The sequence below is a fragment of the Drosophila serrata genome, unplaced genomic scaffold (assembly GCF_035046125.1).
Source record: "Drosophila serrata isolate PLE 108 unplaced genomic scaffold, ASM3504612v1 contig_100, whole genome shotgun sequence".
Taxonomy (NCBI): Eukaryota; Metazoa; Arthropoda; class Insecta; order Diptera; family Drosophilidae; genus Drosophila; species Drosophila serrata.
The window spans coordinates 168,577-192,553 of record NW_028256998.1 but is presented as its reverse complement, the minus strand read 5'-3'; the positions used below and the strand labels follow the sequence as shown (position 1 = coordinate 192,553).

General features: G+C 42.9%; 4 protein-coding genes across 7 annotated transcripts; 1 reads left to right on the top strand and 3 right to left on the bottom strand.

The window, feature by feature from the left end:
- Positions 1-4,853: 4,853 nt before the first annotated feature.
- On the bottom strand, positions 4,854-7,059 carry ppk7 (pickpocket 7). The gene is made up of 5 exons (XM_020951583.2): positions 6,100-7,059; positions 5,821-5,953; positions 5,698-5,751; positions 5,398-5,640; positions 4,854-5,188 (listed from the first exon to the last, which is right to left on the bottom strand). Exons 1-5 carry the CDS (start codon positions 7,057-7,059, stop codon positions 4,890-4,892), a joined length of 1,689 nt encoding a protein of 562 aa, XP_020807242.2. The 3' UTR covers positions 4,854-4,889.
- Positions 7,060-7,700: 641 nt separating this feature from the next.
- ppk14 (pickpocket 14) lies at positions 7,701-9,521 on the top strand. The gene is made up of 4 exons (XM_020951571.2): positions 7,701-7,891; positions 7,947-8,535; positions 8,595-9,183; positions 9,246-9,521. Exons 1-4 carry the CDS (start codon positions 7,701-7,703, stop codon positions 9,386-9,388), a joined length of 1,512 nt encoding a protein of 503 aa, XP_020807230.2. The 3' UTR covers positions 9,389-9,521.
- A 973-nt stretch (positions 9,522-10,494) lies between these two features.
- Positions 10,495-20,929, bottom strand: LOC110183312 (techylectin-5B). 2 transcript variants are annotated; one of them, XM_086841016.1, is made up of 4 exons: positions 18,433-20,929; positions 11,576-11,616; positions 10,890-11,525; positions 10,495-10,837 (listed from the first exon to the last, which is right to left on the bottom strand). In XM_086841016.1, exons 2-4 carry the CDS (start codon positions 11,614-11,616, stop codon positions 10,687-10,689), a joined length of 828 nt encoding a protein of 275 aa, XP_086697142.1. In that variant the 5' UTR covers positions 18,433-20,929; the 3' UTR covers positions 10,495-10,686. The 2 variants fall into 2 exon arrangements, with proteins under 2 accessions (XP_086697142.1, XP_086697141.1); XM_086841015.1 differs by lacking the exon at positions 18,433-20,929 and adding an exon at positions 11,678-11,755.
- A 40-nt stretch (positions 20,930-20,969) lies between these two features.
- Nepl4 (Neprilysin-like 4) lies at positions 20,970-23,977 on the bottom strand. Of its 3 annotated transcripts, none has more exons than XM_086841014.1 (2): positions 23,902-23,977; positions 20,970-23,472 (listed from the first exon to the last, which is right to left on the bottom strand). In XM_086841014.1, exon 2 carries the CDS (start codon positions 23,012-23,014, stop codon positions 21,056-21,058), a length of 1,959 nt encoding a protein of 652 aa, XP_086697140.1. In that variant the 5' UTR covers positions 23,015-23,472; positions 23,902-23,977; the 3' UTR covers positions 20,970-21,055. The 3 variants fall into 3 exon arrangements, with proteins under 3 accessions (XP_086697140.1, XP_086697139.1, XP_020810446.1); XM_086841013.1 differs by having other exon boundaries at positions 20,970-23,494; positions 23,672-23,922; XM_020954787.2 differs by having other exon boundaries at positions 23,672-23,922.

Below are 23,977 nucleotides of genomic sequence, written 5' to 3'. Positions count from 1 at the left end.
TTAACTTCAGGTAGTAGTTGAAGCTCTTAAGACGAGAACTAGGAATATTTTGCCTGGCAGAAAACATAACCCTTTTACTTGGCAGACGATTTTATTATTGTATTCCCTCCAGGAATATTTATGCCTGGCACTCAAAGGGTACAAGATAGATAAATGGAATAAGAATGCAACCCATAAATACAAGAAATCAAAGCAGATATAGATTCAGCATTCATGTGTATGGTATTCCAAATTTGATGACAAGCTTAGGGCAAGGCAGTGAATAAAAAATGACTGATTTTTGGTAGTGAATAGGACATAGAGAATAGCAGTACGAAGTACGATTCTATGTATGTATGTATATGTCTTTAAAGCCCCTTTCTGTTTCGGAATCCGAACAAAATGTAAAACGAATTTTGCAGAATTTTGCAGTCACCGAAATACCAAACTCCCAAAATAAAATGACAAAAATTTTAATTTTAAATTGAGGATGCAGATATATTATCATAATTAAAACTAACATAGGACAGCTTTCCGAATTCAAATGAATGGAATTTTGGCAAAGTAATGAGTTTTTTGAACTTTGATCTGTGGAAAAAAATGTTCATACAAAAATATTGGTAAATGCGAATATTTTAAGTTAGGTTATAAGCTATTTCCGTTGTTACGTACTTAAGTATTTCAAATAGGGTAAAATAAATCTCTACTAGTAATGATTTTTATGTGGACAGCTTTGTGTGCGCGAACAATTCCTCATCAACTCAATGCAATTTCCTACTATAGTGCAGCTAGGCATTTTGGCCCCTACACTCTAGGCTACTTCAGGCTCTGTGCCTCTGACCGAGCCTTAATGTCCTGCATTTAATATGCAGCTCTTGTCCTGCCAGCCATGGCCAGGGCTTTGCCGCGATGATACATGCACAACATGCACTTGTAATCAAACATGTCCGTCGAGCGCATCCGCCATTTTGCAGCGAAGATGAACAGCGTCCACAGGGTTGGGTGGGAATTTGGAGGAGCCTCCCCGACTTGGTCTATTTGCATACAACACTTTGACGCATTGTTCACCAGCCGCAAGGACAGATGGCAGCTTCTGCTGGGCCAACTGCTGCCTCGACACTCCGTTCCACTTGAGCTCTAATTTAAAGTAAATTTAAGTGTTTCCCGCCAGCGCCTCCGTCAACTTCAGCACCCTTTCCGAATCCATGCCTCCATGCCTCGTGGCCTTACACCGACAAGGAGCCACAGACTGACAGACCAAAATTTGCGGAATAATTACGTTAACAAACGAGTTCCCCCTTCCTGCCCACAAAGAGCAAGCCGATAAGCGGGAGGAAGCCAGCGTACTTTGAAATGAGTGTTAATTAATACGCATTTATGTAAGTAGGAGGGATAACGAACCGAAGATTCTCTTTGTCGCCTGCCAATTAACACAATCTAATAGCTTTTCTACTGAACACGTCTCGGAGGAAAATCGCAGTCTACATACTAACAATTGAGAACCATTTTACAAGGTAGGAGAAATCGATTGGAGGACTTTTCATCAATTTAATTATAAGAGATACCTTTATGAAGTGATTGTGTTAAAATGAGTTAAGTAGGTTTGTGACTATACAACATTTTAAAACATATAAATTGACATACAGAAGCCATTATTATATACTTATTTAATTTTTCAATGATTAACTAACATTGCAATTGTTGATAACTTGAAAATAAGAAACATTAAACATATTTACCCTTAAAGGATACGATTTTTTCCTTTAATAAAGATTTCACATGCATGACGGTGAGATTTTCTTGCTGAAACCGCCATCAGTAAAACTTCCCAAACCCAACTCGGACGGTAAGTGAAAATCCTCTAAGAGCGCCCAAGTAATGCACATAAATAATAAATACAACGCGAAATTAACTTTCCGGTGACAGTCAGTCGCTCCACAACGTGCCCTGCCTGCCAGAGAGGGCGGCAGCTGCTCCACCTTTACCCAGAAGGAGGGTTTTGGAGGGATAAAAAAAACTATTTACGAATGCAAAACACATTGAACGTTGAAAGCGTGCTACGTCGGTTTTTGTGTGCTCTCGGTATAGCTTTTACTTTTGAGGTGCAAAAAGCAACGGACCAAAATGGCTACAGAAGCCACGAGGAGCAGGAGGTATTAAGTTGACAGACGTAGCTAATTCTCAGGGTGGCAGCCATAAAAATTCATAAATTTTTGGCTACGTCCTTTCTTTTAGAGTAAGCGTTTCTGGGAAATATTGAATTCTATAGAAAAATAGCATCCGTAGAACAGCTTTAAGAGGGCTTTTTATAACTTTGTGAACTCAAAACGTTCAGCTCATTGGCACTGAATGAAATCTGTATTGGCAGACGATACCAAAAAAGAATAATGCAAAATGCCCCAGAAGCACCTAAAAGCCCAGCTAACTTATTTCACTTCCCATATTTATGTCTGTTTATAGATTAAATTTCATATAAATGTGTTGATAATGGTAGCTAGACAATGTCTAGACTGAGCAAACACTCGCAGACATAGCAGCAGGCACTGTCATTTGACACCAGAGAGTGAAAGGTGAGGCGACCCTGGCACAACTTCATTGCACGGATGTCACAAATGCCACAAAATCCGCACCAGCAACAATGCAAAATTAATAGCTGTTGCATTGGACCAGCATGCTGTGTCGCAAGGTGGATCAGCAGCCCTTATGCCAACGAAGGAATGTCAGCGACTCTTCACAGTCGTCATCATCGTTTAGCGAAAAATTTCAGGGGCAAAACTTTTCCTGCGACTGTGTCGAGGGTGGAACTTATGCAGAGTTGCATTTAAATTTTCCTTTAAGGTGAAGAATTAAGGCAGTGGTGGTAATATGACTATAAAATTAATACTGATTTATAAATTGGTAACAAGATATTGTATTCACATCAAATATGTTCTTTAAACCCCGAAATGCAGCTTATTTTAAGTAGCCAAGTCTTCAATTTTTTATCTTTATTGTCTGCCACCTTCCCTCCTGTGCGTCATTACACATTTTCTTTCATTTCTACTTTTGTATTCTTCTCCTGACTATGTCTGCATGAAATAAGAGTTAATCTTGTGTCCACTGGGAATGCACACATCCACAATGGGATAGCAGCCTCGTAACAGATGTCCTTGATTTTTTATTTGAGCTCAAGGAAACTCGGCAAATAAAATATTTCGAAGCTGATTTCGCCAGCAGCTTTTCCATTTGTGTGCAACTTGAAAATGCAACTTCGTTTAAATACATTTTCAAAGCTGAGTAAGCCGCTTAGACAGCAGAAAATGCCGTCTTATAAGCCAATCGAATGGTCAATATGAAACAGATAAATTTGGCTTCTCGAGTTTTGTAGACTAGATTCTCTTTTGGAGGATTACTGCTACGGTCTCTAAAGTCTTAACCTTTTGCAAAGAATACTACTTACTTGCCTAACATATTTATTTATAATCTAACAATTAACATTTACTGAGTTCAATGACGTTGGGACTTAGTCACAAAATCGGCGTTTAATATCTTTACATATACTGCTTAGATTTAGCCTCTAGAATTTGTGAATGATTATGTGAAAGCGTCTTCGCCTTGTCAAATTGTATCAATATGCTGGAAACAAAGACTTCCACATCCACGTCGAGCTTCAACCGACAAGAAAAGGCTGCCTTGACATTTATTGGCCAATCCCCATTCCCTTAGTGCCGTATGCTCCACATTCCGGCAAATGCAGCAGGCAACACTGTTTGACAAGTTGACTTCATCAACTGTGCGCTGACAGCGTAAATATTTTACCAGTCCCGAACTACCGCCACTTACCTGCCATCCAGTGTTGGCATTGAGAAGATTTGCCACAAATCAAATGTGATATTTTTAAATTTAATTCGCCACAGCCACCGTCATTGTTTGCTTCTGTGACGCTAGTTGGGAAAAACGGATAAGAAGTCCATAAAAGGCAGGATTACCTTGAACAGGTGTAAAGTAGTTTGAGTCGCATAAACCTTACCAGGTCAATTCTTATGATTAACATATTGGGTTTGAATAGGGAATAAGAGTATTTGATTTGTTTGTAAAATTATTGACGAATAAAAGAAAAACTATTCAAAACACCAAGAAGCTGAAAAGACAAATGAATGGTCAGAAAATTAAGTATACGACACGTACTCCAAAAAATAAATGAGTATTTGATTTGTTTATAAAGTTATTGACGAAAGAAAGGTAAACTATTTAAAACACCAAGCTTAAGCCAGAAGACATTTGAATGGTCCGAAAATTAAGTATACGACCCGTGTTCCAGATAATATAAAAATCCAGAAAATTAAATGTAAGAAAAATAATGTAAAATTTGTATACTGACATTTACTGATGAATATAACTCACAAAAGATGAATAATTGGTGGCAACTCCCATTTGGTGAGGAGTGTCCATTTGAAGGACCGCTTCCATGTCCCAAACCTAGCCCAATACACAAACTCTGCTTAATTGCAGCGTAACCGCCTTTCGGGTTTCAAGGGCTGTCTCGGCCATGGGCCAAACAAATGTCTCAATAAACTTCCGGCAAAGTATTTCCCACAGAGGCCACCGGCTTCGGGGGCACGACTTAACCTCAATTTTGATTAACAATGTCTGGCAATGAAGCTGTCAACGTGCGGCCAGAACCCGCAACCAGAGTCCTTAGGGAGGAGGGAGGAGGGAGCAGTCAGACGGCAGACACTCAATTTCTCGGGTGTCTGAGAAAGGCGCCTTCTCGAGGGGTTACTGACAATTGCGAGCCTGAAAAATGAGCACAATTTGTTTGTTGACTCGGTGGCAGCTGAGTATGCCAACTATCAACCCGGCAGCCACTTAGTCGGACCTTTTGCCGCCAATGATTCCGTGCAAATACATATTTTATTAGGTCGCATTATTCACTTGCTAATAACATGCTTATGGGCGAACGTTAGGCGTTGCCAATTTTGGAAGTTGGCCGTCTGCCGGCGCGCCTGCTCCGCCTTCTGCTGCATAACGTAGTTCTCCATCAGCTGACTGGGCGTATTTTGACGGAAGCTCAGCGTTTGGGTGGGCGTGGTTGTGGCCATGTTTTGCCATCGGCGACGCAACCCGTCGATGCCACAGGCCGGCACCTCAATGCAGAGAAAGTAGGCCAATTCCATGCCGCTAATTAGGGAACAGCCAAGGAAAAGTCCTGCGATGCCACCGAAGCTAACTGTGAAAACATCAAGAAAAGGATGTTAGTTGGACCTACTGAACTAATTAGACAAGTACCTGTAGTTCTTAGTAAACCAATTGAAGTAGAATCGGTAATTAATATTCAAATAAAAATGGTCGAGTTAGGATACATTGATGGGATTTATTAATAAATTAACTGTTAATGAATTCATAGTTGAATGGTGGATTTAAAGAAAGCATACTGACCCATCAAATCCACCCAGCCAAAGACGAGACTGGTGCGATACACCATTATGGTCTCGAAACGGAAGTGCACGTCCAAATCGACATATGAGGAGTTGCCAGAAACGTCCGGCGGCAGAAAAGCTGGACGGACGTCATTGATGTAGTTAAGCGAGTAACAGTTGCGAAAGCATTTGCAGACCATCCCCTCGAAATTGTTCCGGACAAAGCCCTTCTCGCCCGGCTGATGGGAGTACGAGAGCAGGTCTGCGGATGAAGGTTATGGGTCAGAGGACGGGGGCTTGGCCACTTCCTCCCACTTACCATTGTGCTCCGCCAGGCAGAGCAAATCCTGCGACCGGCATGACCGATATTGGCCTTTGCAAAAGGATTAAGGGGTTTGGGTGAATTCGAAAGCTGTGCTGCGGTTGGGCGAAACGTGCTTACCCGGTGGAAAAAGCAAGTCCATTGTGCAATTGCAGTAACGCACTAAGTACTCCTGATGGCACTCCGATTGGCAATTCTCAATCATGTAAACGTAGCCTTGCAAGGACTTGAAGTCGTCGCTGTTGTGCTCATCCTAGGATGCAGTCAATATGAAAATATGTGCAAATTAAGGATTCATTTGATTGAGTAAAAGGTTAGAGGCAGAAGAAGCAATTTGAATTTTAAGTGGCTCTAAAGGGCGTATTCTAATTTCTTGGCTTAAACTTCCCATTTACTCACATCGAAGACACATTGACGTTGATCGGAGCGAACTCCTCGCGTGTCATTGTCGTAGAAATAGATAATAGGTTCTATCTCTAGCGCTGTCTCCGTATTGGCCGGAATGTAGTATGGATTGTTGTGCCACACAAACGGCTCGGTGACCATGACATCGATGCCCTTCTCATTATGCCTGCCCGGCCAGTGCTTGCTTGCTTGGATCAGGACCCTCACAGATAGGCCAGTCATGGGTCCTGCCGATCCTGTGCGCCAGGGCCACATGGGATCCAGGAGCTGCATGCGTCTGCCCTCTTCCGTTTCTACGGTGTTGAAGGCCAGGCACAGCCCGTTCTTGCTCCGTCTCTTGGAGAAGATGTCGCAGCAATTGTATGTAAAGTGACGCCACATGCAGTCCGAGAGCATTTCGTCGCAGCGCCATGACATAAAGTCCACCACCTGGCTGAAGTTGATGTGGCTTAGCAGCTCCGTCGGCTGGCCACGTAGCCTCTCGAAGGACTGAAAGTGACCGAAGTAGGCGTCATCGTAGCTGCCCAAAATGCGTTCGAACAGCGACAACAAGGCAGTGTCGCTAACGTTTGCCATGAACCTGGATTTGGCCTGAGCCAGGCGCTGCCAGTTCAGGCGATTCCGGTTGCAGATCGTGATCACCGGGAAGGGTATGCGGTACACCGGGTAGCGTGTGCTGTCCACCACCGTCTGGAAATGACCGTCGTTGTAGCGCGCCGAGAGTATCAGGCACACATACACCGCTCCCAGAAATGCGCTGACAAAGGTGCAAAGCCAGATGAAGCGCTCCCACCGTCTGGCCTTGGCGCTGAGAAGCCTGTCCAGGCCATGGATGGTGGTGCGTCTACCGAACCGAAGGGCCAGCTGCCAGGCAGACTGCGCCAGCTGGTGTGCATAACGTCGCGGTAATGATGTTGGCGCTTGGCTTGCCGATGAAAAGTAGACTAGCGTCATGGCGGTTCCGGACTGAGTCTGGTCGCTGGACAGTCCAGGACTTTTATACTAACTTACCAATATGCGTGCCAGAATGCAGCCGGTAATTAGGTCCCTATTAACGCCTTGTCATGTCGGAGAAATGCCTGGGTCTGACGTGCTTGGCGCCCATAAGCCATAAAGCTAACGCGGCTTCCGCCCAAAAGGTCACGCCAATCGACCCAGTATCCCCAAGAGATTTGACCCGATTTGCATCCCCCAACAGCCAGCTAAATGTGTCAGACTAATTGGCACCGAAATAGGTTCAATTGAATGCTATCTATCGCAAATGATTTGCAAACACTGATTAGAAATTACCTTCAATCAGGTGACTGAGACAGTTTGTAACCAGTTGGAATACTCTTCCTACACAAGGCAATACTATATTTCTTGATTATTTATAATGTGTGATGAAGAGGCTCTTTGAGCATTTATAAAAATAAATAAATATATATCAATACATGTTTTAAATCTTTTATTAGATTAGAGTTTGATAACTATTCCGGATACTTCCACAACCGTTGTACATATTAACTATACCTTTATATTACCCTAAAAATTGATATATCTATGCTTGGTTTGCTATAAAAGCCATGACCTTCTTGTAAAGAAGAAACTACACTATGTTCACTCGACCCGTTCGCAAAGTCAAACGTTTTCTCCCTGTCGATGCCTGGCAGAAAAGGTATCCCACCAAGGAGAGGAAAAATGATAAAAAGACAGCCTGGATGGATCTACTGGAAACCTACATCAGTAGGTCACATATCCATGGACTATATTTGCTCTTTCTGCCGACAATGCGACGACGAATGAGGTAAGAAAAGCTTTCAAACTCTGGGCTTCAATTGATTGGGAGATTCCCCTGCCAGGTTTCTGTGGTCCCTTGCCCTGATCTGTGCCTGCTCGGTTCTCATCTATGTAAGCTATCTGCTGGGCGAGCGTTACCACAGCAAACAGTTCAAGACCATAGTGGCGCACTCGCACGCATCCATACATCACATCGCCTTCCCGGTGGTCATCATCTGTAACAGGAATCGACTGAACTGGTCTCGGCTACCGGAAGTCAAGCTGCGGTACAACATTACGTTGGCTCAAGAGGAACTCTTCGAGCGCATACTTACCGCCTACGACGGCTTGAGTTTCCATCAGTTCAACGTGTTCGATACCCTGCAGGGTGAGTACCTGGACGATCTGAACCATCTTAACTTCACGCAAATTGTAACGGAGCTGTCTTGGAGATGTGACGAAATACTAGCAGATTGTCACTGGCAAACTGCGTCCCGCGATTGCTGTAGGATGTTCAGACCACGCCGCTTGCCCTTGGGATTGTGTCTGGCCTTCAATGAGCTGGAGCAGCGAAGGGGCACGGATACTGGCATAAACACGGGACTGCTACTCCGACTACAGCTACACGAAGACAGCCACGCTCCGGGGAACATGGGTCAAAAAGGATTTCTGGTGGGTTGTACAGATCCTTGAAGCCTGAAGGCTCTTATAGAACAGCACATATTCCACAGCTGAACGTGGTGGAGCCCGATGTGTGGTTTGGCTTCGATATCGAAGTGATGCCCCACTACCGGACCAATGTGGCCGTCACAGCCGTGTACCATTATTTCGACGATAGCACCTTGAGCCTGCCCTCGCGGTGGCGGCGCTGCGTGATGGACTACGAGCAGGACAGCGAACACTTCCAGACCTTGGAGGGTCAGAAGTACATGTTGGAGAACTGCCAGGCCGAGTGCCAGCAGCGATATCTGATGCGCTACTGCAACTGCACCCTGGATCTGTTCTATCCACCCTCCGAATACCCCGCCTGCAGACTGAAGGACCTGCCGTGCCTGTCATCGCACAACCACCTCTTGCAGAACTTCGAGCAGGTGGGGGAGCACCCGTACGTCCACCGGGAGGAGTCGGGTCTGCTGTGCGAGTGTCTGCACAACTGCAAGTCCCTGACCTTGGTGACTGACATGCGCAAGAGCGTTCAGCAGCCTTGGCCGCAGGCGAACTCGAGTCGCCTCAGAAACACCTGGCTAAATGTGTACTTTAAAAAACCCTCCATGCTTGTCTACAAAACCAACTTGATCTACACCTGGGTGGACTTGATCGGTATGTTATGTGATTTAATTAGTTTTTCTATTACTATTTATTTTTAAAATTAATTCCTACAGTTTCCTTTGGCGGAATTTGTCAGCTTTGCTTGGGATGCTCAATTATTAGTCTTATAGAGTTTATATTCTTTGCACTCTTCAAAGTCCCTCAATTCTACTGGAAACGAGCGAGAGGTGAACTGGATACAACTATACGTGCATAATTATATATGAGCAGGGATCTATCTATTTCTATGTGTTGGACTCGGACGTCTAGAAATAATAATAGTATGGAATTAAATGTATTTATTTTATTTTCGAATAACCAATAATAAAATAATATAATAATTCTCGTAAGCTTAGTTGTTGGTTTCAAAATTTCAACAGTTTGAATGGTATTTTAAGCTTTTCAGGTACTAAAAAAAATAATATTTACATTTGTGTTCGAACACAAAATGTAAACATTGAAATTATTACCGCGCCCCAACTAAAGTTTATACATTTTACCCTGACCTCTGTTCTAAGCTCTTTCCCTCTGGTTTCAGGATATAGACGCCTAAAAAGCTTTAAAGTGTTCATAAGGATACATACACTGAAAAGACTAATAAAGACGTAGTCTTAACACCATTAGCATCAAAATGATTGAATTTTTTTATGAGTGTATGTATAATTTCATAAAGAATTGTGGCGCATGCGCCAAATGTCTTATAAAAAATATAGAACGCCTACTAGAATAAACATAGATTTGAATGTCTAAGACTTCTAAAGGACTTCAAAATGTATTACAGACATAGAACTTTACATCTGTATATTTCATAAGAAGCTAAATATTGATTGTGTAAAATTTGGAACATAGAACATAGTATATAAAGGCTAAAAGATATCCTATTTACTTTAATTAAGTCCTAATGGAACTTTGAAAATTCCATTAAATCAAATTTCCCAAAATTATTATTCAGAAATACCAGTCGGAACATCGATATATGAAAATATAGAAATAGAACATAGAAAGAACAGAAAGTAGAACAAAACGCCAGGTTACATTCTAAATAAAACTGAAAACATTGAACATAAAAAAACTGAGTTCATAGCAAAGAAAATATGGAAAATCATAGCACATGGAACATAGACAGAAAAAGTAGATTACTTACATAGAACATAGAAAATTCGATTGGAATGGAAGGTATACGCAGTGGTTGTAAAATGAGCTCGACGAAAAAGGTATTTAAGAAATGTTGAATCATAGAATAGCGTAGACAAACATACATTGCTATTACCATTTATATTTTAAAAAGCTCTTTAATTAATATTTAAAATTATTGCCCTTAAAAATTGGTATTCTTTATTATGTTTAGGAAATAAAACATAGAGTGCGTTCTATAAATTGAAAGTGTAGTGTTCAGTTTATGGTAGTCTGCCGTTTATAGCAGGAAAAATCGATGTTTCTGTCGCTGCTGCTTTCCGCTTGGAGCGCTTTCGTGTTCGAATTGTTTTCAATTTTCGTAACAGAGCAGCATTCAATCTATTTCCTCATTGAACATAAGCATTTGGGCCGAATCATCATTTGCATCACTTTAAACGAATATGTCTCCTTTCGCCAAGAAGGCCAAACTATACCCTTCCATTGCAAAATTTCACCTTCGTCTCCGTGAAGATACAGGCCAAAAAGATTACTGTAAGAAAAGTATTTTTTAGACAAATTTATATATAAGTAAAGAATAATACCTATGAGTGCAGTTGATGTGCCACCAAGGACCCATGTACTCTGCGGCACAGTTCTTGTCCCACGCATCGTTATCTCTGTCGTAAGTGGAGAAGTTTTGGTTCTTGTTCTGGATCAGGGAGTCGCCGGCATCTCCAGTAAATATGCCCAACTTTGTCATTGCATAAAATTGGTTTTCACTTTCAACGAAAAAGTCATCGTAATGCGCATAGCGCGTCTGTCCTTCGAAGTCCTCAAGGTGTATGTATAGTTCGTGGGGCTGTGACTTGGTTATGGCGTGCAGTTTATCTAATCCAATGAAGAAGTCCTTTGTGAGATCGCCAAATCCATTCTTGTACTCAACCCAATTGAGAAAGAAATTCAATTTATTGCTGGTGCGACGGGCAATCACAGTCCAACCAGGACCGGCAATTTTGGCATCGCATGACACCTGAAAAGGATCCAGTCCCGACACTTGAACTGTGTAAATGCCGTGCGATGTGGGCAGTGAGGGACACTGCGAAGGATAGCTTTCGGCAAGTCCTGTTGCATTCAATTCAATAATGTGCTGAACGATATTAGAGGTACTTAGACTACCAGGGTTATCGTTGATTTTGGACAGTGATTCTTTGTATATCGCATCTAGTTCCAGTTTTTGCCTGTCATTATAACTCTTATTAGCTTGTGTTTACATCGAATATGTTCTTACCTGTTCAGTTTTTCTCGGTTTGATTTAGGACTTGTTGACATCTGTGGTTATATAAAGATTATATTATAGAAGAGGTCAACTGACTCATTGCATATATATTACCCGACCAATTTCATTTGAATTGGTGAAATCTATAAGGCACAAAATGGCCGAGCAAAACCATACTAATCGCATCGCAACGCTTTGATAACTGATAATATTTTACCATTGTAACAAAGCTTTTAAGTTTAATGTGAACACTAGTCATCGGGAAACACATTGTGAGTATTACAAAAGCAAAACCCTTTGAAACTTTACTTATGACTTTATGATATTCTTTCTTAGCACTCAAGATCTAGTTTAATTTTCAGAGACATTTATAAAGGGTAATTTTCACCTTATAGAAATAGTGTTTTACTAGGCAGTGTGCTTAATTCTAATAAATGTGATTGCTATCTAACTTTATTAATAAGCATTGCTTATCAAAACTGACTCAGGCATACAATAAATAATTCAGATAAAATAAATGAAATGTAAGCGTTTATGTAATCATTTATGCAAATAAGTACTTTTCAAGCGAATAGTTCCTACCTATACTATTATATTCTGTATTAATTTGTTAGTTATATCAGGAATAGTAATGCTTACAGTGGTTCCTGTAGAACTTAATCATTGTATCCGTTGCTTTTAAAGACAAGTACCTGATTTCACAACATTATTTATCTTCAAAGTCCCTTTATAAGGTATTTACTCTTCACTAGAAAACTGATAACAAGAAGCTGCTCAATAATGCATCATCTCACTAGATATGTTAGTATAACATTTAAATCTGCACCCGAATACTTTTTGCAACAATTTCACCAACATTTTCAAAATTAAGCCAAATTTCAGCTATATGGTTTCGGGCCTCCTTTGAAACTGAAGAAGAGTTGCACTGTCGGGTATCCAAAATATATATCTCCGTTTGCCGCTGTGCTCCTAGTGAGGTTTTAACGGTTTATTGACTGGCCGCGAGCGGTGTCTTAACTGCTGCAATGTCGCGTTCCCCGTTTAACAAGCGTCCTCCGGATGTGGGCCGCGGTCCGGACTCAGGACTCAGGACTCTGGAGCTCCGGAGCTCTGTGCAGATGGTCCTGGCCCAGGCAGAGGCGGGGGGTTGTCTTGTCGAAATTACTCTCATAAACGTGACTTGACATAATAATCTGGCTGGCGCGCTCTGACTTTGCCCGCTAGCTTTGTATTTTTCACTCTGCCTCCCGATTTCGAGCCCTGGCCCATAGCTGCCGCTGCCATCTTTGTCTAATATTTCTTTCGCTTCTACTTGCCCTGATGCCTGATGCCCCAGCTTTCAAGGTGGCGTTAATTTTTTTGGGTTCTTCTTTTAATTTTTTTTATACTTTTTTTTGCGGTCAAGTTTTATGTTTTTTCGCTTTGGGTTGGAAGCCGCCTGGCGAATATGGCAAAAATTTCATTAGTTTTACAAACAAGCAAACAAACAGACCAAGAAACAAATATTTGCGCTTGAATTTTTGAACAGTTTAGTGGCAGTTGTTGTTGCTGCCATTGTTGCGAGTGTGGCGAGTTTTTATCTTGAACGGGCAAAAAAAAGGAAAGGCAACTGCTTCCACAATCTAGGGTTATGGTCAGGTTCAGGTGAAGGTACCGGACTCGAGGGATATCGAGTAAAAAGAAAACGTATCAAAGAAATAGCACAGCTGGGATTCATTTTAAAGCAAACAGAAGGCTCTTTCTTGATTTGCAATCTTCATATTAAGTAGCAGTAAGTCTCGCAGAAAAAAATTTTTGAAATGCCTAAAATCTAACTCTAACATTAAAATAGGTAGCAAATAATCTAAGGAAGATTAAACCAACATCCGGATGAGGCTCTAAACTTTATCTTAGCTGTAAAAGGAACTTGTAAAATTAAATGATAGCTTGAACTATACTTGGAAGACCAAGAAGTACACTGAATTACCATATATATTATGTCACCCATGGCGAAATCGCTTCGCTACTTGTAAAGACCAGTAATCACATATTTAACTCTGAGTTATTCAAGAAATTAAATTGTTTTAACATTCTTGCCCCATGTAGGCCTGCCATAGGCTAATAAAATCTAAACAAAAGATCTGCGACAACCCGTTTCTATATACTTTGGTGGCCACTAATGTCCTTTTGCTTGGTAAAGGCCTCACAGCCAAGGACAACAATGCAGAGAGTTGCGTGGTCAGGACATGTCCTCGGTACGTTTTTGGTCAGTTTTTTTTTATTACATCCTAATAGGGTATTATATTTTGGTCATATGTTGTAACGGAGTCATATATGCATCATATATTGTATTTTCTTAATTGGTATTACCAACACTAGATCTATTTTATTGTTTCTTGAGTCAAAAAAAATTACCATATTAAAGAATCTATAAATATTGTCAAAGAATGTAAATATTTAAGGTCTTATTGAGAATGTAATATGGCCAAAAAACAGTAATTACCTTAAGTTTTTTATATAAATAACTTGACTTGACTTATTTACAATCGATTTTCAACTTTGTCTTTCTTAAGTTTGATTCCTCTCTCGTTTTTTACTTGATTATAAATTATTCCTGCTTATTACTTTCATCTCGAAATAATTTCTTTTGTTCCGTTAGAGATAAGATATTTTCTAAAAAAATTCTAAGATATTTTTCTACCAAAAGGCGGTGTCCTATTAAATTGTAAAATTGTTATACTTTGTAAATATAGTGTACCCTGTATTCGGTCTTAACATAGTCCACCACTGGACTGCCCAACAGCGGCATATACCTGGTCTCATAAATTATTGCGAAGAGGTTACTTTGTAATCAGCAAATTAACTTTATCGCCGACAGCGCTTCGGATATGGTAGTGTGTGTGCTTAGTTGTTCAGCGCACACAAATGGACGTTGGGGTTGGGTTCAGATTTTGACCTCCTGATGGACCCTCCCGACCTGTGACTACTAGGTGACAAAGTTCCCTCCGTGCTTGGCTTCCATCAAGGAAAAGGAAAAGGGAACGTATTATTTTATATATGCACCAATCAGTCATTAAATCAGGCAACATACCCACCCCCGCTTGTTAGATAATCGAATTTTTAATGTTTGCTCTGTGCGCGAGGTCGCATAACTCATAAGTTACCCTCCCGCAGTGAAATTTGCGGTGTGTCGCGGTTGTGTAGGCACTGGTTACAAATGCAGCCAAGATATATGGCATTAGGGGGCGCACATCGGGGAGCAAAGTGGGGAATGTGGAAGTGTAGCAGCGTGGCAAACGCCCCCATGAGGTAATTTACCTAATTTTCAATGTCAACTCCCTTCCGCGCCCATTTGGGGCACACTGATTGGATTCCGCCGTATTGAGTCCTAATCTCCTGTCCCGTCCCCCCGTCTACCAAACGTGAGTTAATCGAATCTGCTCTTTATTGACGCATTTTCGTATCTGAGCAGCCTGCCACCCAATTTCGTTGTTTGCATTTAATTTTTTCCCCCTCCTCGATGCTCCTTTTTATGCCCTTTCACAGAGTTCTGCAGTTTTTGTAGAAAGTCACTGATTCCACCTGATTCTATGGGATTAGCTAGCGGAGTTTTAAAGCTGTCACCTTAAAACTTTCCCAACCATCTTCTCTTGTTTTTAGGATCCCTATAACCTACCGCTATATCCCTTTCCTATTTTAGGGATGTATCTTTTTCACGTTGTTATATATTACGACTATATAAATATTTATATATCTTATACAAAGTTTTATATTTAAATTGAAAAAGGGTATATAATGATTGACTTTCTGACCTTAGCTCTTCACCTCGTTTTGGTTGTCTTTGTATTTGCTAATTCCTGGCCATAATGCAAAAAGTTGTTACCGCTGCTTAAGAAGCCCGCTAATCTTGTTTTATATTCAAGCCGCAAGTTAAATGTTGTTAATAACACTTTGTCAGCGTTTACAGTTTGTTTGAGCAACATAAAGGTCGCCGGCATGCGGTGGCGAGGTGCCTTTCATTAAAGTTTCTTCGAGCCACTCCTGTACTAGGCCCACTAGATGGACACTTTGGGCAATTCATGTTCAGATGAGATATTGATAAGCAGAGGTTATAGTGATATACCGAACGGCGAGAATGGCTGTCAAAGTGTCGCAGCAACAGATTTTAATTTGGGCCCGGTCCCATTTATGTATGTAGGCATACGAGTTTAGTCACCTGCCAGACCCAAATCCAGTGGTGACTGCCAATGTGTTGCCGGGACCATTTAATAAGGCACGGATTATCGCCAGGCATTATTTCAATCACATACCAAGTGTCGAGTATTTAGCAGACAAGGAGCACGCGCCGCCATCGCCTTCGTTTCTGGCCTCCGCTTCCTGCCACTGCCACTGCCGCTGCCACTGCTCCTGGCCATTCCGGACTATTCCCCATGATCCCCTCGAGCTTCTGTCAGGCCGGGCCGTCAGCTGACTTCGGATACCGAGGGGTAGAGCTCCCTAAAAAAGCCAATAAAAATACTTTGTTTGACAAATAAAAGCCGCAGTGAGGGGAGCTTTGCCGATAAAACGGTGCAAGATAGCCGGGGCGGCCGCAGGGGTTCGTTCCCGAGGAACGTCTCTCCGTCCGTGTAACTGACAGGTCGCACATATGTGCCAGTGGACGAGGAGATGGGCGAGTTGGGGTGTTTGTGCAGAGTCTTCACATCGTTTGACTTTACGAGCCAGTCCAAGTGCCCTGCGACCGTTGGGTGTCTGGTTATGCTCTGCTTCCGCTTGGGCATAACCGAAAGACACACCTAGTTGGATGTCACATTATGAGGAATGTAGGAGCTACAGCCAATGATAACATATATTTTCTTTTATTGGAATCTAAAAATAATAGCAAAATATATTTAAGTTAATCATTCAGTTCTGTGAACTGATTGATGAACATGGTGGAATCTTACTTAGAGCTTTAAACAACTTTGTATTTAGTGGAGCGTTAAATAGAGTGTTGTCCTGGTCGTGTTCCTTCGGTAGATTTAGCTTTGACTCCGGAACTTAACGAATCTTGTTGTTGATGCTGTCGACAACTGTCTTTCGTCTTTCTTCGCTGTCTGTTTGATAATAATCAACGCTGACGACGTTGCCATTTCATATGTTTGCCAACATGAGAGCGGCCATCGCCGATATGCCTCGCCTGGGTGTGTTTATGTGCATCCTACTAGTATTGGGACATGTTTTTCTTTACCACTCATATTTGTTCCTATTGTTAGACGACAGTTGCGCCTAGCCAACTTTAAACCGGACTTAAAGTAGGCTAGGCAAAGACGATGGCACTCCGGCCTGCGTGATTCTGGTCACGGCTGTCAGCTTGGCTCATTTTTGGCGCGGGTTAAAACTAATTAAAATCGGGGCGCTCCGCTTCGGCCCAGACTTAATATGCAAACGAGCCGGGCGCCAGCAGCGGATGTCACTGCCGCCTTGTGGGCTTCATTTATAAAAAGCGTGAGACTTGAGCCGGTCACAGGCACACTTCGAAATTGAAATTCTCGTTACGCATCTCGGGATTTGTGTCATTGGTGTGTTTGCTCATACCCGGCAATCGATGCACACAGGCAGAGTCAGAGGTTTGGGCCCAGGCCCAACGATCCCACACTTTGAGTCATGATTACAGCTCGCATATTAATCAACTGACCAAAATATACAAGCCCCGTTTATGACTCGTCAATGTCCTGCGTGCTGCATCCTAGAGAGTTCGTCCTGCGCCCGAAATTTGTGTTGGCCAATGTTTGTGTGTTAGTTAATTGCAGTTCCCCACACTCACATATGCCTGGACGGGGGAGCGTTTTGAACGGAATGAATGTGTGCACAAGGATTCATTGGCAAACACAAATCGCCGCTTGACTGCTGAAAATTTCAATAAATGATTGCATACTTTTGAGAGCTGCAATATTGGTCGGCATATTTGGGTTTTATTTGTTTGCCGGCTGCCAGTTGCCACTTTTCCCCCTAGGACAACGGCTTTAAGTTATGTCAGTCCCAAAATTATTTGTTTCAATTTGAACTGCACTTCCTAAGGAAACTGCAGACACCAATGTGTTTTTCGTTTACGGATTTAATACTACTTCTCTATTAAAAACATATCCATTCCGTTCCCAGAAGTTCTTATATTAAATATGCTTGCTTAATCTTTCTAAAAGTACATACATACACTGGTAAAAAAGGGAATTAACCAATGAATAGTAAAAAGAGACGATTTTGTATTAAGCCCTAGCAATGAAATTTTGGAATTAACATTAAATTAAAAACAAAAAAGGAAGCTAACTTCGGCACGCCGAAGCTTATATACCCTTGCAGATAGAACTTCTATGACTAGGAATCCATACAATATAAATTATATATATATTTGTGTTAAAAACAATGAACTAATACCTGGTTTCATTTCATTCACCTATACATATTATATATGCAGCTTTACGTTCACAGATTAGCATTTTTCTTCTACATTAAACAATCGTTTGTATGGCACCTATATGATTTAGTTGTTCGATTTTCATGAAATTTGACACCAAATTTAAGATCTGTTGAAAACTGAAAAAGTTATCATTTTTAATTGTATAAATTTCTCGATCGTTCCTATGGGAGCTACATGATATAGTTGTCCGATTTTCATAAAATTTTACACAAAATTGTAGAGTATAATAAAATGGGTATATTTTAAATTTGATCCATTTACTTGCAATATAAAAAACATATTATAATACCTACTTCTCCCTATTTCTCACTCCTATTCTAAATATATATGTGTATTATGTATTATACATATATAAAATATGCCTTTAAAATTTACATTTTTCGTCTTCAAAAATACTCTCAAAAAAGGTTGCCAAAAATATATAGTAACTTACCAATTTCAGATACTTGTTTTTTGCAATGTATAAACAGTTCCCCCCGAAAATTATAAAGATTAGAATTTCACAATTTCGGTTTTCTGGACTTTATTTGCTTTAATAATTGTATGAACACTGAAAAAGTTGAATGTATATAAAATGATTTATTGCTCTGTTTCCCAAAGTTCGCTTTTCGTGTGAAATCCCGCACGTGTTTTTTTACATTTGTCTGTGTTTGTATGTATGTACATATCTGGCTATTATAAAAGGCACAACAATGATGCTAACGACGGGAAACAGAAATCGGCTGGACAAATGCCACATATGTACAAATGTATGTACATATGTAGTTACTCAAACAAGCAGACAAATAAAAAAAAAATAATAATAGACAAACCAATCTCCGAAAAACCGGCGAAAAACATTTAGAAACATTGTGGTCGCTTCTAACAGCTGAAATGCCGCGACATGTCAGCGGTGGGGAGAGGGGGAGGGAGACCGGGACACTGTTATATAATAAACACACGCGGCTTGGCTTTGTGGACCAACTAGACTAGGCGGCAGGCCGATGGACAGACACACACATGGGTGTGGGTAAGCCTCGAATAGCAGCCACCGGGCTCTGGCGCTGACAACGGAGACGGAGGACTCGCCGCAGATTTCTGGCTTCTGGATGTTGTGTTGATGGCGCCGAACCTGGCATTTTGCGCATTTGTTTTGGCAACTCGTGCGGGTGGGGGGATGAGCTGCACGGGGGCCTCCCTTCCTGTGCGGGTTAATTAGGGTGGTGCAGGTTATCATGAAGTTTGTCGCAACAACACAATTGAAATTGAACTAATTAATCGCTGAGTCAGGCATTCGCGGCTTACACAAGAGGTCTCTTCCCACTCTTGGCACTAATATATCGCTGTGAAATTTGCTTATTCCAATTACAAGCCCACGACCGGGCTTGAGTGACGCTCCGACAAACTGTGATTTCATCAGCCGCCGCCGCGCCGTCAGTCCGTCAATGTCCCATTCCCTGCCGGCGAGCAATCAATCAATGCGGAACCGGCCAGTCGTTGCCCTCGTACCCCCAGCGAGCAACACGTGTTTCCCTCGACGGAGTCCGGCCAGCAACCACGGAGCACGTGATGCCGGACCCCAAATCCCAGCAAAGCCCCCCAGACCTGGAATACGAGCATGCTACAGTGCGGATCGAAACTGACTATGTGTCGGCGACGGTGGCTTCCGATTCACACTATGCGCAATTTCCCAGCTGGATTGCGTCACTCGAACTCGCGCTTTCTGCCGGCGAAGCGGTTTATTTAAAACCTAATTATAAGGCAAGCCCATCGGACTATATGTATGTATGTATGAATTCCCCAGTCGATTTGACTTACATGAATGAATGAAAGCCCGCGCTGATAAGGCCAGCGGAGCGACCGAGGGGCGATATATGTTCCGACATGATTCTCGCGTCTCGCTTCCCGGTTGCCCTAAAATCTGAAAACATTGGACTCAGCACTATGCCGCTCCAGACAGGGGTAAACCGATCATTAAGTTAGACCTCAGAATGTTAAGAAGTCCGGATGAAAATATGATTGGATAAAGGGAAAAACTTTTGTTTATAGCTCCAACTTTTAGGTTTAGTCCTAAACAACTTTAGATAATTGAGTGCAGACTTAAAGTTATTATACTTTAATATTATGCTGGCAATAAACTAACAAGCTGAAATGCTCCGCTTGTTGCTGGTTCACTATCATGCGTTCACCATCTATGTTTAATTCATAGCCCATGCTTTATGTGCCTACGAATACAACAATTGTTCTTCATCACCGAATCGCTTTAATTCTACGACTGTCGCGAGGCAAAGTCAGGCTGACAGACAGCCATTCATCAGAGATGGCCCACGACTTGGATTTGACCCCTGCTTGTCACGCGGCTCACGTGCAGTGTTCCCGGCAGGTAGTTAACGGTCTATTAATGCGGTTGCCAGGTTAAAGTCCGGGCGCCAGCCACGCGCCTCCCAGCACGCTCCACTCCACTCGGCCCATGCGGCGTATGAGTAATACGCGCAACGACCTTCAACAAGTTGCCTAGTTGACGGGGCACGCCGAGTTGACTCGGATTCGAATGCTGTGCTCTGTATACGGTTTCTGTTTCTCTTTCTGTTTTGGCATCGACCACACACTCACACACACACACAAAGATGCGGCAGGCGGCAGGAAGCGTACTAATTAGCAAATAAATAAAAACACGCTGAGAAATACGCACCGTGGGCAAACAGGGGCACGCAAACGTGTATCTGTGCTCGACTCTTGCCATGGCACGGAAGCTGGCAAATTTTTGTGTGTCGATGCAGGACGACTGAAAGGTTTTGCTGCCGCCTGCACGTCGTTTCGACCGGGCTTGATTCCTACTCCAACCGGGCAGGAGCATCTTGTGGTCCACACTCCGTGCCGATTTTTCGGTCGCTCACGTAGGACACGTAATTGAAAATTAACTTGTCTGCCTTGTCGGCACTGACTGGGAGTAGTCGGTTTGCCGCATACGAAAGCAGAAGGGAAACGTTCTCAGTTTCTAAACATGGAAATTTATTCACAATACTTGGGGGTTTCTAATTAAAGCTATACACCAACTAAGAGAGGAGCTCACTGCGCTACCAGAAGCGGCACTGATTCGCGGAGTTCATCCCCGTTCCGCTCTGGCATCCGAACACCTCGGCGAACTTCGGCACCTGGCTGAGGGCATAGTTGAGGCGCTGGCTGCCCGTATCATGGTATATGTCACCCTCGTCGCCGCAAAAGAAGTGCGCGAACTGCAGGAAGTAGAGGCGGCCATCGTCCGGATTATCCATCCAGTCGCCTCCGTAGGTGTCCAGCGCCAGCCGGGATCCACTGACGTCCGAGGTGCGTTCGTTCACCATCACGGCGCTGTCATTGAGGCAACTCACTGCGTCCATGTAGCTCGGCACTAGGCCGAGCTGGTCGCTAAAGTTGCTCATGTGACCCCACGCATCATAGTCGACCAGGTCCGTGTCGAGGGCATGCATCATCTCGTGGCCCAAAGTGTTGGCCAGGTCCCCGTACAGAAGAGCCGGCCAGAAGTCGACGTGGAAGAAGGGCAGGCGGACGTAGGAGTACGGCACAAAGATGATGTCGCCCAGGCAATAGAAGTACGGCGTGGCGTCTATATTGTCGGGAAACTCGGGCTGGTGCATGTTAAAGCTGTACCAAATCTCGCGCTCCGTCTGGTTCGTTGTGCCCTCCAAATCGGAGACAACCGAGTAATAGTAGAGCAGGCTGTTTAGGTGGTTCTCGTAAAAGTCGTGGCCCACTACCCACCGACGATCGACCTCCCAGTAGAACTGGTCGGACACATTGGGCGGCAAATTGCCCACGTTAATGCGCATGAAGTGTATTTTGTCCTTCAGCGACGACACCAGACCCTGGCTGAGGTTGAAAGGATTGTTGTCCAAATTCCGCTCAAGCTGGCCTTGCAGCTCCTCAAACACTCGATGGATGACGAGCTCATCGGCTTTCCGTCGATGGGTGTAAAATCTGTGCTCGTAGACGTAGTTCATTGGCAGGTAGAGGGAGCGGCGCATGTGGCGGATGCACCGGAGGGACAGCGACTTTCTATCCGGACTCCAGTCGGCCAGTGGGTTGTGCGGCAGGCCCACGAGATGACTGAGGAACCTCGCCAGGCTGTAGCGGTTGAGCAGCAGGTTGTCGGCTTGGTTGAGATACTCCACCAGACGCTTGATGGCCGCCAGGTCGTCCACTTGAAAGGCCTGATTGCCTCCCACCGACCTGTTCAGCTGCAGTCTTAATATTTGATCCCACTCCACTCCCGGCACTTCCGCTCGAATCTCCTTAAGACTGCGGTGGGTAAAGCTGTCGTCGGGTATTTTGGACCTCTCCAGACTGGTTAAGTTGTGCTCCAAGAGTCTGAACTGTTCCCGGAGCTGTTCGTAGGGGGGCCAAGCTCCGTCCGATAGGCTGTGGCGACTCAGGGCATCGTAAATGTCGGGGGTGAGATTCAGGCTCAGGTGATGGTTGTGCGGGAGCAGAAAGAGCATGTGGTGGCTGGCATTGTGCCATCGCACCTCCAGCAGTACAAAATGGCCGTGGTAACCGTACTGGCCCAGAATAGCCAGCAGCTCCGACCAGTGCGTGGTCTTCAGGGACGCCTGCAGCTTCTGGTCCAGCAGCTCCAGATAGCGGCCCAGGTTGGGCTTGCCGAGAGCAAGGCAGTCTTGAAAATGGGTTGCCAGTTTCCTGTACATGGGGAATTCGAAGTAGCTGGAATTCCGCTGCAGCTCTGCGAAGAGCTCCTCGTAGTGGTCGTTGATCTGGGCCTCGCTTATGGTCGTGGCCGTGGCATCGCTGCCGTGCTTTTCCCTCCACTTTCCGCAGGCAAAGGCGTAGAAGTCATCACAAGGCTGCCTCTCACTGTCCACGTAGCTCATCAGGCGCTCGATTTGATGCTGGTTGACCGATGTATTGCAGCTATTGTGGTAGGGACAAGTACGGCTTAGATTTATTGTGTACGGAGCACTGTAAGCGTAGTCGGCACTGGCCAGGAATAGAAAGAGTGTCCACAGTCTGGAGGCCATTTTTCTAGTATTTATTATTCTTATATGTTGATCTTATTCACACTTTTGGGAAGCTGGAAGCTTCTCTAATTTTGTTTCATAAGCAGCTGCCTATGGCGCGTTGGCGTTCTTTGATTTTGATTAGATGCTTTCTTTGCCGCATAGATGCAAACATGTCCGACGAGAAGGAAACGCTTCTATTTTAATCAATTCAAACGCGACGGAGAACGATTCTTGGTATATTTCGAGCGATTGTTGCGCGACAGCCGCTTGCTTAAATACAACTAAAAACTCGTTTCACGCGGTTTCGATTTTATGTAGATTCCGTATTCGCATTTTCACTCTCCCTGCTGGCTATACGAAATACTTACCCACACAGGAGCGAGCTTCTTGCAGCTCGGCTCTTTTTTTTGCTTGGTTAGCTTATCAGCGTTTTAAATACGTCTTTTCGTTTGGTCTGACGAGGTTAGATAAGCACACTGGAAGAAATCGGTGAGAACTCTGAAAATATTATACTCTTGATTATCTCAATGCTCTTTGTTATTTAAGTGGTTGAATTTTAATATTTATCAGCGTTTAATTTAAAAAATAAGCTTTTATTGTATCTCAAAAATATAAATTCAGGTCTTTGATTTGTCTTTATCACAAATTCTAGTTTTATCAATCTCATATTCTTACCAAATGTAATATAAAATCATTTAAAATTTAATTTAAATACACTTCAGAAAGCCGAAATGCAATTGAAATATAACATCGTATCAGAACTCAATCATAACTAAGCTTAAAATATTTGCTTTGTTGGAATCGTTATTTATCAATATTTTTAGATGACAATCTTTTAATCATTTCAAAGATTAAAAATCACATGACTAAGCCAAAAAAACATTAATTTCAATTCGGAAACCTACCCTAGGCTAGTTTTTATTAGATTAATAAATCTGCATATTGAATTTAGAATTTACGAAAATTAAAAGGTTTGTCGAT